At 44.5% G+C, this 14737-nt stretch overlaps 1 protein-coding gene across 2 annotated transcripts in view; it reads right to left on the reverse strand.

Moving 5' to 3' along the window:
- NR1D2 (nuclear receptor subfamily 1 group D member 2) overlaps positions 1–12609 on the reverse strand; it is a 34798-nt gene extending 22189 nt beyond the window's left edge. The window contains exons 1-3 of one of the 2 annotated variants that reach the window (XM_032162290.2): positions 12506–12609; positions 3260–3526; positions 1961–2049 (exon numbers count right to left, since the gene is read on the reverse strand). In XM_032162290.2, coding sequence (XP_032018181.1) covers positions 1961–2049; positions 3260–3526; positions 12506–12521 — 372 coding nt within the window. In that variant the 5' untranslated portion in view covers positions 12522–12609. The remainder of the gene's footprint in view (positions 1–1960; positions 2050–3259; positions 3527–12505) is intronic. The other variant, XM_058443172.1, reaches the window with a different exon arrangement.
- Between the last annotated feature and the right edge of the window lie 2128 nt (positions 12610–14737).

Raw genomic sequence — 14737 nt, forward strand, 5'->3', positions numbered from 1 at the left:
GAATTACAGGCCTGAGCCACTGCACCCAGCCTAAATGACTACTTCTTAAAAAGCTGACTGAGAAATATGTTTGATAGCTATAATCCCCTCACTAGATTGTGGATTACATTAATAGAAGTTGGTCTTTCCAGGATCATTACCTGCTGACACTGGCAAGGCCTACTTATACATGACAGAAGTCACTGACTACATGTCAGCAACAAGTAAATGTTACACCACACACCAACAGAGTAGCTAACTATCCAAGGAAAGACAGTTCCCAACTAGATGGCTACAAACAGCTGCCTTTACTCCACACACAAACAATTCAAGTACATGTTCTGTGATAGGTCTCCAAAGATGTCCAGTTTCATGGTACCAGGGAGGACAGAAAACTCAAGAATGCAATTACCAAAATTATTTTAAACTGCATTTTCCTTTTACATGACAACTAAACACATTTCCCGAATCTATACTAAATAGTCATGGGACACAACATTTTTACATTTTATTATTGTGATACTATACACTTGACTTAGATACTACAAGAGCTGAACTAGACACATTTTTAAGAGTACTGCACAGATGTGTATTTATCAAGAATATGCAATCAGCTCATTCAGTTTGTGCTTTTATTTTCTAGCTATAAAGTAAGAATAACGCCTGCCCCAATATTACTTCACATTTTTGTAAAAAAAAAAAAAAAAAAAAAAGATATATAGAGGAGAATTTTTTTTAAACAATGAAAAAAATGCTACATCTATAAAAAATACTGACTTGTCTTACAAAGTTACCCAACCATTAAAAGTTAGCAAACATGGCAAGGCACGTGGCTCACACCTGTAATCCTGGCACTTTGGGAAGCCGAGGCGGGCAGATCACCTGAGGTTAGGAGTTCAAGACCAGCCTGGCCAATATGATGAAACCCTGACTCTACTAAAAATACAAAAATTAGCCTGGAGTGGTGGCATGTGCCTGTAATCCCATCTACTCAGGAGGCTGAGACAGGAGAATCGTTTGAACCCAGGAGGCAGAGGTTGCAGTGAACCAAGATCACACCACTGCACTTCAGCCTGGGAAATAAGAGCAAAACTCCACCTCAAAAAAAAAAAAAAAAAAACTAGTAAACTCACAATTCATTCAGAGCCACACTTGAAAATATTTCCTCTCCCATCATGTATATTCATTATCTTGTTTACCCATCATATCTTGCCAAACTAGATTCTTGCTTGTGGACTCAAGTCAGAGAACAGCAAGAACATGTGTCTTCATCACGTTAATTTTTGATACGCAGGAGAAAAGATTGTGCCAAGTTTTTTAAAAAGAGAGAAAGATTCCTTGCATATAGGTAGGGAGGTAGAGACCATCTCACTTGGAATTATTTGACCAATACTCTAATATCAATAACTAGAAAATAGTCAACTAAACTTACAAATAAACTAGCTTTCCCAAGGGCTCAACTTATATTCAGGATTATTTTACTCGCTTGGCATTATTTCTTACGATACCACATATTTTTCAAGTATCTAGCAATTATTCCCAGCTCCCAGTACCTGACGTGTCATTAAGTCAAAGTATATGACGAGACCTAATTCAAAGTTTGGTTTAAACTAAGTTCCAACAAGGCAGGAGTAGTGCCTTGTCTGTTTTGTTCCTTGTTATTTCACTACTACCTAGAACTGTGCTTGACACATTAATGAATGAGCATTTGGTACACTTGGTTTAACACAATAAGTATGTTTAATTGAGATAGCAAATTTACTTTTTTCAAAATCTTAAAGAAAAAAGAAATGCTTTCACTGAATTAAGAATATTATTCAAAACAAGTTATGCTTATACACTACATAAAATGCTTAAAACTTAAAAAGAGCAGCTGACTTCTCACTGTCTCTCAGATTATCAATTGCGGAAATGGGTAAATCTAAACCCAACTTCTTAAATCCCAGAATCAGTAGCTTAAAGAAAGAAAAGTATGCTTTACCTTACAGCCTTCGCAAGCATGAACTCCATAGTGGAATCCTGACGCCACATCCCCACAGACTTTACACAGTAGAACCATGCCACTAAATTCTAGGACACAAAAAGACATGAAGTAAAAAGTAGGAAGAAACACTGAGTCTCTTTTCTTTCCAATTAGATATTTTATTTCATTCAACTTGTAAGAGCTTTTAAAAGATATGTATCTACTTTCATAATGTAAAAGAAAAATACTTTCAAATCAAAAATAATCATAATCATAAATTTCCTATGTTTTTTTTTTTTTTTAAGATAGAGTCTCCCTCTGTCACCCAGGCTGGAATGCAGTGGCGTGATCTTGGCTCACTGCAACTCCACACTTCCCGGGTTCAAGTGATTCTCATGCCTCAGCATCCCCAGTAGCTGGGACTACACGCATGCACCACCACACCCAGCTAATTTTTGTATTTTTAATAGAGATGGGGTTTTGCCATGTTGCCCAAGCTGGTCTTGAACTCCTGGACTCTGCCCCACTCAGCCTCCAAAAATGCTGGGATCACAGGTGTGAGCCACCACACCCAGCCAGAATTTTCTTTTAAATACAACTTATGGCACTGACAAAAATACCTCACTGACCCGGATTTTTCCTTTCCTGATTTTAGAATTACACTGAAATTTTGTAAATTTATTTTTTTTCCAGACCTTTCAGCAGGAAATAAGAAATTTTGTAAATTTAGAGTTACTTTACACCAGATATGCAACCAGAACTAAGAAAACAATTCTCTGGATAACAATTAAGAATTCAGACAGAGAAGTCAATCAATAAAAGGTGGAAAGGGATGTCTCTCCACAGGCAGCTGTGTCAATTTACTTCACCTACAGAAGCTAGATAGGTCCAAATCCCACTACTCATTTGGTTATCCCAATCCAACATTTCCTAATCCCAAATGTTCCCAAATCCAGTTTCACTAATGTAATCCCTTCCCACAATGAGCAAGTACTCTGTTCTAGAAACAAGACTTACTTCTAGTAGTTCAGAAGAAAAGTAACTGTGAAATGTAGTAAAAGAGGGTACCCTACAGGGACAAGGGTCAGGCAGAGTACATAACCACATATCTTGCTCTGAGGCAAGAATTAACGACAGCCCCTAGGTTATAACTTCTAAAATCATCATTGATTTCTTCCCTAACTACTGATGTATGATTACCCAGCGGGGAGTGAAAACTGTACCCACAAACATAATGGCACCCTAAATTAAAAGCTGATAAAATAAGCCCCATTTGCAACTAATGGCAGCAATCTTTAGAAAACTAAAGTAACTTACTTGTCACACCACTATGACTTTTTGTCATCCCAGGTGCACTCGATTTGCTTGTTTTCATAGAACAATCTATTCGATCATTCTTCAAGATGCCTTCAATATTGGAGAGATCACCATTCTTGGGATTACCATTGGTATCAGAATTAGAGCTATTTGGAGAAGATGGAACAGAAGAGGAGGAGGACTGGAAACTATTCTCAGAACCCTCACTGTGACAAGAGGCAGGGCTTGAGGCTGAGCTGGAAGAACTGATATAGGCAATCACACCTCCTAGAAAATAGGAGGAAAATCACATAATTAGATACAAGAGAATATGTATTTTTTATTTTTGCAAATCTCAACAGTAAAGCCATTAACTTTAGAAACAGGATACTGATATGAAATGTTTGCTTACACCAAAAGCGAAAAGCAAAGTATTTCCTTATTTCCCATTACTCGTCCTGCTTCCGCAAAGTTCAAAACACATGTATGTAACTCCCACTGATTTAAAAAGGGAGACAGGCCTGGCACACTGGCTCATGCCTGTAATCATAGTACTTTGGAGGCTGAGGCGGGAGGATTGTCGCTTGAGCCCAGGAATTTGAGACCAGCCTGGGCAACATAAGGTAATGCTGTTTCTATAAAAAAATTTTAAAACTTGCTGCATGTGGTTTGCACCCAGTACGTCTAGTAGTCCCAGCTATTTAGAGGCTAAAGCGAGAGGATTACTTGAGCCCAGGAGTTCAAGGCTGTAGTGAGCCATGATCATGCTACTGCACTCTAGCCTGGAGACAGAGCAGGACCTCATCTCAAAGAAAGAAAAAATTAAGTGAGAAGGATTTCACTGGCTTGGATATTCTGAGCACATGCAGACCCTCACATGTAAAGCTTTTGATTTTTCAATATTTTCCTAAAAGGACTAAAAACGCTCCTAAGTAACTTCATTGCTTAAACAAACTGGCCATGAAGAAATCTGGCTCTGGTCTATTCTTTGCCTCCGTTATACTGTTATCTGACACAAACCTAGAAACAATGAATTTATCATTTGCCTCCTCCAACACTTGGCTAAAAGCACAGGTTAATCCAGAACAGATGTAACATTTAGAATGGTAGATAAGGTAAATTATCTCAAAACAGGGATCCTTTCATAGCCCTGGCTCCCACACCTTTCTGTTTTGGTGTTCCCAGAAGACATATGTGGCTATCCACTAACCAATCCCATTCAATACTCTATCCACTAACCAATCCCCAGTTCAATACTCTCCCTTCTCCACCTCATTCTGCCATTCATCTCTAAGCAGCTCTTAAGAAATCCAGACTCACTACTTGTTCTTCTGACTCGCTCTTTATAGGTGTTAAAGATGCTAGAAGAATGCATGCTATACCAGAATAACAGTAAGGCTGAAGCTAATTCCCTCTACACAGAGCTATTTTCAAAATGTGATTCACAATTTTATATAACCGCCACAACCCTTCTGAAAACTGGCCTTGACTTTTGTTTTTTGTTTTGTTTTTTGAGACGGAGTCTCACTCTGTCACCCAGGCTGAAGTGCAGTGTCATGATCTCGGCTTACAGCAACCTCCACCTCCTGGGTCCAAGCAATTTTCCTGTCTCAGCCTCCTGAATAGCTGGGACTACAGTTGCATGCCACCACCCCCAGCCAATTTTTGTATTTTTTTTTTTTTTTTTGTAGAGATAGGGTTTCACCATGTTGGTCAGACTGGTCTCGAACTCCTCACCTCAGGTGATCCACCCACCTCGGCCTCCCAGTGCTGGGATTACAGGCGTGAGCCACCGCACCCGGCCTATCAATCATTTTTAAACAAAAATCCACACAGCAAAATGCTGAGGCCAAAACAATCCCAAAAAGATAGACATTTCCGTCTTCAGGCAAGAAAAAAAAAAAAGGCAAAGAAATTTAAAGTCACTTTTAGTCTGTCATATAGTAGATATCAGATATGTTTTTAAGCACCAATTATATATACTGAGGCTAAGAAACAAACCCTTTGAGGAGGAAAGCACAACCACAACTCTCAAGGGGTTTGAGTGCAACCCAGAAGGGAAGATAAAACAGGTGCCTACTATGCCAAGAAACACACAACGTTTTTCATCAGACACAATTTTTTTTTTTTTTTTTTGAGATAGAGTCTCACTCTGTTGTCCAGGCTGGAGAGCAGTGACGCAACCTCAGCTCACTGCAACCTCCGCCTCCCGGGTTCACGCGATTCTCCTCCTTCAGCCTCCTGAGTAGCTGGGACTACAGGCGCCCACCACCACGCCTGGTTAATTTTTGTTTTTGGTTTTTGGTGTTTTTTTTTTTTTTTTAGTAGAGACAGGGTTTCACCATGTTGCCCAGGCTGGTCACGAACTTCTGACCTCAGTTAATCCGCCCGCCTCCACCTCCCAAAGTGCTGAGATAACAGGTGTGAGCCACCGTGCCCAGCCCAGACACAAATTTAACATACATAAATTCAACTATATGCACTTGATTTTTAAGACAAAAATATCACCAACGTAGACAATTCCATCCATTGTTTTACTCATGAAGCCTATGCCTGGAATCGATCATGAGGTGAGAGGTGCAAATCTGCTCTTCCCAGTTAGACCCACAGTCCATATGCTCTCTTGCTATGTGCATCTCACCTTAATTAATCGTGCGATTAATATTTTTCCTGCAACGTGGTCCCTAACTACAAACCAACCATCTCAAAGTGTGGGCCCAGGACTAGGAGCATCAGTATCACCCAGACTCTGTTAGAAATGTAAATTATCAGGCTCAGCTCCAGATCTACTGCATCAGAAACTTTAATAAGCCCTCTTGGTGATTCTGATGCACATCCAAGTTTGAAGAACACTGCCACAAGCCAACTACTTCATCTGTGCTCCCTGGAAGACAAAGTGACCAAGGCAGTTTTCATCTACCATTCATTCTAAAATCTAAAAACTCCAAAACTACAAACACAAGAAGATTCCCAACTTTATTTTCATCACCCAGAGAAATTATGTAAAATACATATCCTCAAAACTACCTGGTGCTTTTTCAGAATACATGTTTCCAAGGCCCTGCCCAGACTGGAGAACACATCCTCAGGAATGTGCATTTTTAACAAGCTCTCCAAGCAATTATTTGCACATTGAAGTTTTAAAATGGCTACAATCAGTGAATTCAAACACAAATTGGCCCATAGTTTTAAAGATTGATGTTTTCATCAATACGACCGCCAGAATATCATTAATACCCTGTGAATCCAAAGAGAAACTAATTTAACCTAGAAACCTAGCCAGTGTCATGTTACTGGATAAAACCATTGTGCTGTCTTTATGTAACTTTACAGATCTTAAGTCCACATTAAAAATTCCAGTTACTAGCACAATGCTACTTTTTCACAGGTGTCTCCACTCACAACAGGACACTTTACAAAGACAAATATTCTTAGTCCTCAATGAAATTCCAAAGGAAGATCTCACAGCTATTTGTCTTCCCTAAAATAGTGTCTTAGATACTAAATTCACATCTAACATCTCAGGAAAATAAAAGACAAAAAAGTCATGTTTTTTCTTAGAAGTAAGACTTTACTAGGGCCCGCATTTTTAGTCATTTATGTTCACAAGATCTGCTGACTACCTTAGCTAAGAAATAAACTTTTAGAAATTAGAGCTGGCCGGGCACAGTGGCTCATGCCTGTAGCCTCAGCACTTTGGGAGGCCGAGGCAGGCGGATCACCTGAGGTCGGGAGTTAGAGACCAGCCTGACCAACATGGAGAAACCCCATCTCTACTAAAATACAAAATTAGCCAGGTGTGGTGGCACATGCCTGTAATCCCAGCTCCTCACGAGGCTGAGACAGGAGAATCACTTGAACACAGGAGGCGGAGGTTGCGGTGAGCCGAGATGGCACCACTGCACTCCAGCCTGGGCAACAAGAGCGAAACTCTATCTCAAAAAAAAAAGAAAGAAAAAGAAAAGAAATTAGAGCTATGCAGCTATGCAGATGGCTTAAAAATTGGTTGCAAGCACTGATGGAGCAATGGACTGTATCATAATTAACCAAAAAACAATTTCCTTTGCAAAAGCTTCAATATCCAACCTAAAAGAAACTACTGGGCCATTATCAATCCAGTGAAGATCCAATTCCTGTCTTAAGAAAACAAGCATCTGTGCCAGGGCACCAGAAAATCAAAGAAGACCCATCTAGAAGTAGCTGCATTCTCCTAGCAAGAGCTTCAATATTGATTTAGTTGTCTTAGCATCTATTCTTGCTACTAGACACCCATCTATGAACCTGACTGATAGCAACCCAAATGGGTTAAATTTTAATTTCTTAGAAGATAAGGAGTACATCTAGTAGTTCCTCAACCTAATGAAGAAAGTGAAACTACAAGTCACCAAGTACCTACTGGATGTCAGGAATAAAATGACACAATTTCATCCTCACAAGAAGAACTCTGCGAATTAATTTTCATTAACTCATTTTTGTAAACAAGGAGCTCAGAGAGGATAAGTCAGCCACTAAGTGGCAGGCCAGAGTTTAAAGTCAAGGTTGTCCAATTCCAGAGTACAAACTTATTTGGTGAGAAGACCTGAACAAGCAAGTCACTTTCAATCTTTCTAAACCTGAGTCGTCTTCTATAAAATTGGAATATCTGCCACTTATTACAAGACTGAAATGAAATGGTGTTCATAAGGATTATTAAAGTGCCTTTTTCATACACTGTTTTTGATGATAAAGTAAGAAGAGTAAAAATCCCCAAACCAGCAAGTCCCGACACCTCCAAGAAACAGGCAGTATGTACCTCTTTGAAACCGTGAACTAAAATTAGCTGAAGCAGTCTTCTCTATTTTCAGTTGAAAGGGACCCTGGACCTGGGCCAGGTTCCCAGGCTAGGGCTTACCCAGTGGTCAACTTCAGACAAGCCGTAAGTCAACATCCAATTTTGTATTGCTAGGAAGCACTGATATTCCTGCATATATTGGGGTCTTCTTACCCATTTTCTAGACTTGTCCATCATCAAAACCCTCCCATTCCCTCTGTCCACCATCCTGGAGATTATGTTTGACTTCGAGTCATGACTGTACTTTCCTGCCTTGTTGACTTAGAACAAAATATTTTATCACCAAGAAGCTTTAGTTTCCTCACTTTAAAAGTGTTATAAATAATTTCTACTCAAAGGGTGGTAGAGTAGATCTAATTGAAGCACTAAAATTCCAACTGTGTCCTAGGTGTCAGGGCTCCAGAGAACAGCATGGTCCTTTCCCTAAAATGCCTTATAGGCCAACTGGGGAAACACCTATGTTATTAGGAGCAATGTTTCATACAAATGATTGTGAACTGCTGAGGATCATACTAAAGAGGGCTGAGATCAATAGGGGCAAACACATCCAAGGTGGCAATATCTAAGTGAGGAATTGAAGACTGTTTAAATTATCAAACGATGTATCACATAAGAGACATTTTTTGAACAGGGTGACACAAAAATAAATGGTGTGGGTTTTTTTTTTTTGTTTTTTTTTTTGAGACGGAGTTTCACTCTGTCACCCAGGATGGAGTGCAATGGTGTGATCTCGGCTCACTGCAACCTCCGCCTCCTGGGTTCAAGCGATTCTCCTGCCTCAGTCTCCCAAGTAGCTGGGATTACAGGCACCCACCACCACACTCGCCTAATTTTTCTATCTTTAGTAGAGACAGGGTTTCACATGCTGGCCAGGCTGGTCTCGAACTCCTGACCTCAGGTGATCCGCCCATCTCAGCCTCCCAGAGTGCTGGGATTACAGGCAGGAGCCACCGTGCCCAAATTGGTCTTATTTTATAAAATAGACATTATTTTTATCTGCATGTAAATTACTAGAGAAGGGAGGTCAAGGTGTAATCTAATGTCTGGAAATAAGCCAGCATGACTAAAGAGAGGACTGATGAAACTGGGAGGCCCTGCAGATGACTATCCTTTTCCACCAGCTATAACCTACATATATCACTACAAATTGAGTGGGGATCCATACATATGCAGTATCTCCCTCACCCTCAAGAAGACAGGACCACCAATTTGCGTATAAATCTTCAAATATTATGCGGGCTACAGTACATTATAGCACAGTAGTTAACAGTTTGTGTTCCCAAGTAAATTTCGCGGATTCAAATTCTGGCCCTACTACTTGCCTGAGTAAGTCATTTAGCTTCAATTTACTTAGCCCCTCATCATTAAGATGGTGCCAACAGCACCTTCCTTCATGGAATTAACATGAGGAACACATGTAAAGGGCCTGGCACAGAGTAAGAAGCTGATGATTTTTTTTTGTCATCATTATACCAGAAGAGTTCCATCAGAATGGTTCAAACCAAAGTAACTATCCTCCCTATCCATTATTCACCTCATTTTTTAATGTGTCTTAAGGATCCAGTGGTTTCTTTGTAGGTTATTTCCACACTACCTTTTGAATCTCTTAACCCTACTAATCAGTTGAGCAACTTCTTTCTTCAATTCTTGCTTTTCCTTGCTCCAAGGAAAGATTTCTTTGCCCCACCTCTCCAATTTTTTTCCAAGTTTTTCACTCCACTGTTTTCACGTGTTACTCATGGGGCGAGCAGACATAGAGATGTCATGAAGGACAGTAAGAGTACACGATCACTGGTTGAATGTTTGTCAACTGATACCAAACTAGAGGGAAGGGTAGAGGTGTGCCACACAGCACTGAATCTGGCCCCACCTTGCTCAATGTTTACAAAAATTCGAAAGTTAAAAGGCTTTTTTTTTTTTTTTGAGATGGAATCTAGCTCTTGTCGCCCAGGCTGGAGTGCAGTAGCGAGATCTCCGCTCACGGCAACCTTCACCTCCCAGGTTCAAGCTATTCTGCTGCCTCAGCCTCATGAGTAGCTGGGATTACAGGAGCCCACCACCACGCCCAGCTAATTTATGTCCTTTTAGTAGAGACGGGGTTTCACCATGTTGGCCAGGCCAGTCTCAAACTCCTTACCTCAGGGGATCTGGCCAGCTCAGCCTCCCAAAGTGCTGGGATTACAGGCGTGAGCCACTGTGCCCGGCCAGTTAAAGGGAATTCTTATTAGACCTCCCGCTTACAGATAGATGGCAGAAACTGTAAAGATGGTGGGTAGCAGCTTGTAACAGCTTTGAACTTAAGGCCAAATGAACAAGAGAAATTTTAAGAATGGTCATTGTAAATTCCTACACTTCAAGTCATGCAATTATCTACACAATGAATGAAATCTAACCTCATAATAGTTCACGTGAAAGGTCCTAGTTGACTGCAAGGTTACTGTGAGTCAGCAAAGCAACATGCCAAAAATACTAAGCCTGCCAAGGAATTCATTTGCAGCAGGATCCAAGACAAAGAGGGCAACTGGAACTTGGTAATTATCCAACCACTTCCACAAGACCCTGTTCACTTCCGGGTGCTCCATCCCAAAGGGCAACAAGGATGATGAGTGATCAGAAAAAACAACGCTGGGCAAGCACCAAGAGATGAGAACTGTAAATGGAAGAACTGAAGGGGGAAGGGGATGGTCAACATTCAACCGGAGGAATTTTTATAATGTGTAGTTCCACAAGGCAAGATTTTGATCAGCGAGTATTGGAAGAGGGCTCAAACCAGAGAAAAACTTCCTAATTGAGCCAGCCCTTATGAGGTTACTAAAGCTATTAGAATTCACGCTAAAGGGTGGGTTAGAAGAGGTTCACCCTGATCACCTCTAAATTTTAACATGTAGAAGTTTAATTCTATGATAAACTCATAAAATTTTAAAAATACCCTCAAAGGCTAAGTAGGCCCATTAGGTAATCAAAACACCATTAGATCCAGATTTTTGTGAGGCAACAGGTTAAAAAAATAAGCAAATTCTAAAAACACGTAAAACACAATTAGAAAATGACTTTATTTTTACTCTTTGTGAAAACTTCACAATACACTTGTTATCGAGACAAGATTCTTAGAGGCGCATTACAACTCAAAAAATAAAACAAAAGCTGGCTGTTTCCATAACCTCACTCACTTCAGATCTGCCCCATCATTTTGGGCAGACAAAAGGAGGGAAGGGCACCCTGTTGTTCCCTTGCAATGTAACAAAATGTGACACGAAAAATATTTATAAATCCAAATTCTCTTGATCAGATTCAGGAAAAGCCAGCGACCCATAGGTTAATTTTTTTTAATTTAAATGAAGAATGGCCAGTCTCACATGTGGTGCTGGAGTCACCTATGATCACCTGAGTCATCCTGACCATACGTGAGCTGCACGCTCAGCTCCCGGTGTGACCCGTTTACAGGAAAACTCCAGCCCGAAAGGATCCGGAAGCAGTTTTTAAGACTGTGGATGTATGAGACAGGTCGCGTCCTAGAGAAAACGGTTTTTTTTTGTAAACAGGCGGCATCCTAAGAAGGGCGGTGCTACCCAGTCTGCGGGGCGTCGCTCGGGATCGAAGCACCTCGGAGCTTCTTCCAGCGTATCCCTTCGGGAAAGCCCCAAGCCTTCCCCAAGGCGCCTCCTCCAGACTGCAACACGCCCTCGCCCCGCACTTCCTCCTCGGAATCTGCAAGGTGTGCAGCTACCAGCCTCCCCAGGCGCCGGTTCGTTTGGTTTGCGCGGGGTCCGCGCCCGGGGGTCACCTCGCGAAAAGAGGGTGCAGCGCCCAGTGCACTGCGGAGTCAGCACCCTCCTCGGGGACGCCCCGCCGCGGGGCTCAGCGGGAGCGCACGCGCGGCCTCCTCCGCAGTGTGCAACCCCGCGGGGGAGGAGGGAATCGCGGCGACGTCACTGCCCCGAGGCTTCCAAAGGGGTGGAGCCTCCCGGGAGGCTGCGGCGCTCCCAGCCAGCGCGCGCGCGCGCGCCCGCCCCCACGTGTCCCTGCGGCCCCGAGGAATGTGGGTCAGGGAGCCGAGCGGCCTCACGTGTCCCCGCCCGCCGCCGCCGCCTCAGCGCCCATTATGTAATGCCGCGTCACGCGCCCGCCCAGCCAACCGGCGACCGCGCGCCGCCGAACGTAAACACAGCGCGCACGTGGCTCGCGCGGCCGGGCCATGTGAGGGGGGGGCCGGGCCGGGCGCCGCCAGGCCGCGCTGCGGCTTTGCAGGGAGACGGGAGGGCGGGCGCGGGGCGGCCCGGGGGGCGATGGGAACCGAGCCAGAGGTGGACACGCGGCGCGCAGCAGCCCCCCCCCTCCGCCCCTGGGGACACCACCCGCCACCGCCCCCCGAAATGCCTCGCGGGCTCCGAGCGCTCCCTCCGGCCATCCCCCACCCGCCGCAGTCCGGCTCTTACCCGCATTCACCTCCATGGTGCCCTCGCGGAGGGGGCCGGGGCCGCCGGCTTCCCGCAGAGGGGGCAGCGCCGCCGCCGCCGCCTCAGCGCCGCGCCGCCCCGCGCTGGAAGCAGCGGTGGTCGCGGGGCCCCCTCATGGGCAGAGCGGGCGGGGCGCCCGGGCCCCAGGCCGCGCAGCGCACAGCAGGCTGCAGCGAGAGAGGGTGGCGGTGGCCGGCGAGCGGCGCTCCTCGCGGGGTCCCTGACAACAAAAGCGGCGGCGCGGCGGCTTCCTGCAGCCAGCGCACCGCGGCGGCGAGGGCGGCTGACGGGGAGGGCAGCCGCGACCATGTGACCCGCGCACACACCCCCTCCCTCCGCCCGCCCTCGGCCGGCCGCTGCGGCGACTCCGCCCCGCCGCTCCCCTCCCTCCCGCCCGCTTCCCGGCTCTCCTGCTCCCCTTTTCTCCTGCGCTTCCCCCTTCTCCCCTTCCTTCTCCTTGCCGAGCCCCTCCTCTTCCTTCGTTTTTCCCCTCCGTGCCGTAAACCTCTTCTTCTTAGTTTCCCTCCGCCGCATATTCTTCCCCTCCTCCTCCTCTTTCCTCTCCTCCCGGCCGCCCTTCCCGCCTCTGGCCGAGAGTCCCCTCCACGCCCTGCTCCCCAGCCGTGCCCCCAAACCTGGTGGCTCTTAGGTCAAAGCGGTGGCTTGGCGCCGAGCAGGGGTGCTTCTCAGGACCCCGGCTGGGCCGCCTGGCTCGGGCTTGTTCAGCCCCTGCGCCCCCCCGCTGCCACCCGACCGACCTCCAAACGCTGGTCTCTGAGGGCACAGACCCTTCCCTTTCCCTCTGCACCTTCTAGGTGATTTCATCCAATCTCATAGCTTAAGTAGACCTATGTTCTTGTGATTCCCAGGTTTATATTTAAAGCCAAGACCTCTCTTCTAATTTCCAGATTCCTACATCCAGCAGCCCGTTTGATTATGCCCCTTTTTTGCATCTCAGATTTTAGACGGGTGTACGCGTGTGTCCGAACTCAGCTAATGTGCAGTCAAGATCTGGGTGTTTCACCTTGAATATAAATTTTAGATCAAAAGAAAAAAGCTCGACATAAATTGTTTGCGTGCTGAGGTGAATTGAGAGTGCATTGATGCCCGCAATTTAAACGCATTTCTAGAGTAAGAGGGGCTGATAGAGGCATGAATAGATGATATAGTAAGATGTTAAACTTAGGCGATGGGGATATGGGTGTTCCTTGTAAAATTCTTTCCAGTTTGCTCTGAAATTTTTCAGTATAGAATGTGGGAAAAATGTCACGTGGAAGACACATTTACATGTGCAACACCCTATTTCCCCACCCCCGGGTTTCTTCACCATATCAATAATTTACTATTTTGGTAATCTGCAAGTTCCTGAAGCACGCAAAATTATGTTTCTGTCCTAACACACGCTCACTGCCTTTTATTCTCCATTCAATCCATTAGCAAGTCTGAGCTATTCTACCTTCAAAATATGTTCAATCCATGTTTCTCACCGTTGGCATTGCTAGAGCAAACCATTATCTCTTGCCTCAGCTACTGCTCTTGGTTCCCTAATTAGGAGAGTGCTCCTTGAATCCTCCTACAGTCACTTCTCCACAGCAGTCAGCGTGTTATTTTTAAAATGTAAAGATCTGATTACTCTGCTCAAAACCCTCCAATGGCTTCGTGTTACACTTGGAAAAAATTCAGCAACTTAACGTGACCTGCTTCGCCCTGCACAGATGTGGGTCCTGCTTCTCTTTCCAAGGCTCTCTTGATAGCCAAACCCTTTTAAACACAGTTCCCTAACCACCGTAGCCCTCTATTCTTCCCTACTTCTGGAATTTATCACGCTCATGTGATGCTGAGGCAAGAGTTCCCCAGGCCACACTTTGTAGCTTGCTTGCTTTTTCATTTTCATGTATCAACTACCATCTACTTCTACACAGGTAAAATGAGGTTAATACGAACAGTCTAGAAGGCAGAAAAGAAATAAAAGAGGATACCACTCTAAAAAGGCTATGTACTGTATGATTCCAACTATACGACATTCTAGAAAAGCCAAAACTGGGCTGGGCGCGGGGGCTGACGCCTGTAATCCCAGCACTTTGGGAGGCCAAGGCAGGTGGATCACTGAGGTCGGGAGTTCAAGACCAGCCTGACCAACATGGAGAAACTCCATCTCTACTAAAAATATAAAATTAGCTGGGGTGATGGTGCATGCCTGTAATCCCAGCT

This window comes from Hylobates moloch, unplaced genomic scaffold (genome assembly GCF_009828535.3).
Source record: "Hylobates moloch isolate HMO894 unplaced genomic scaffold, HMol_V3 SCAFFOLD_8, whole genome shotgun sequence".
In the NCBI taxonomy this organism is placed as follows: domain Eukaryota; kingdom Metazoa; phylum Chordata; class Mammalia; order Primates; family Hylobatidae; genus Hylobates; species Hylobates moloch.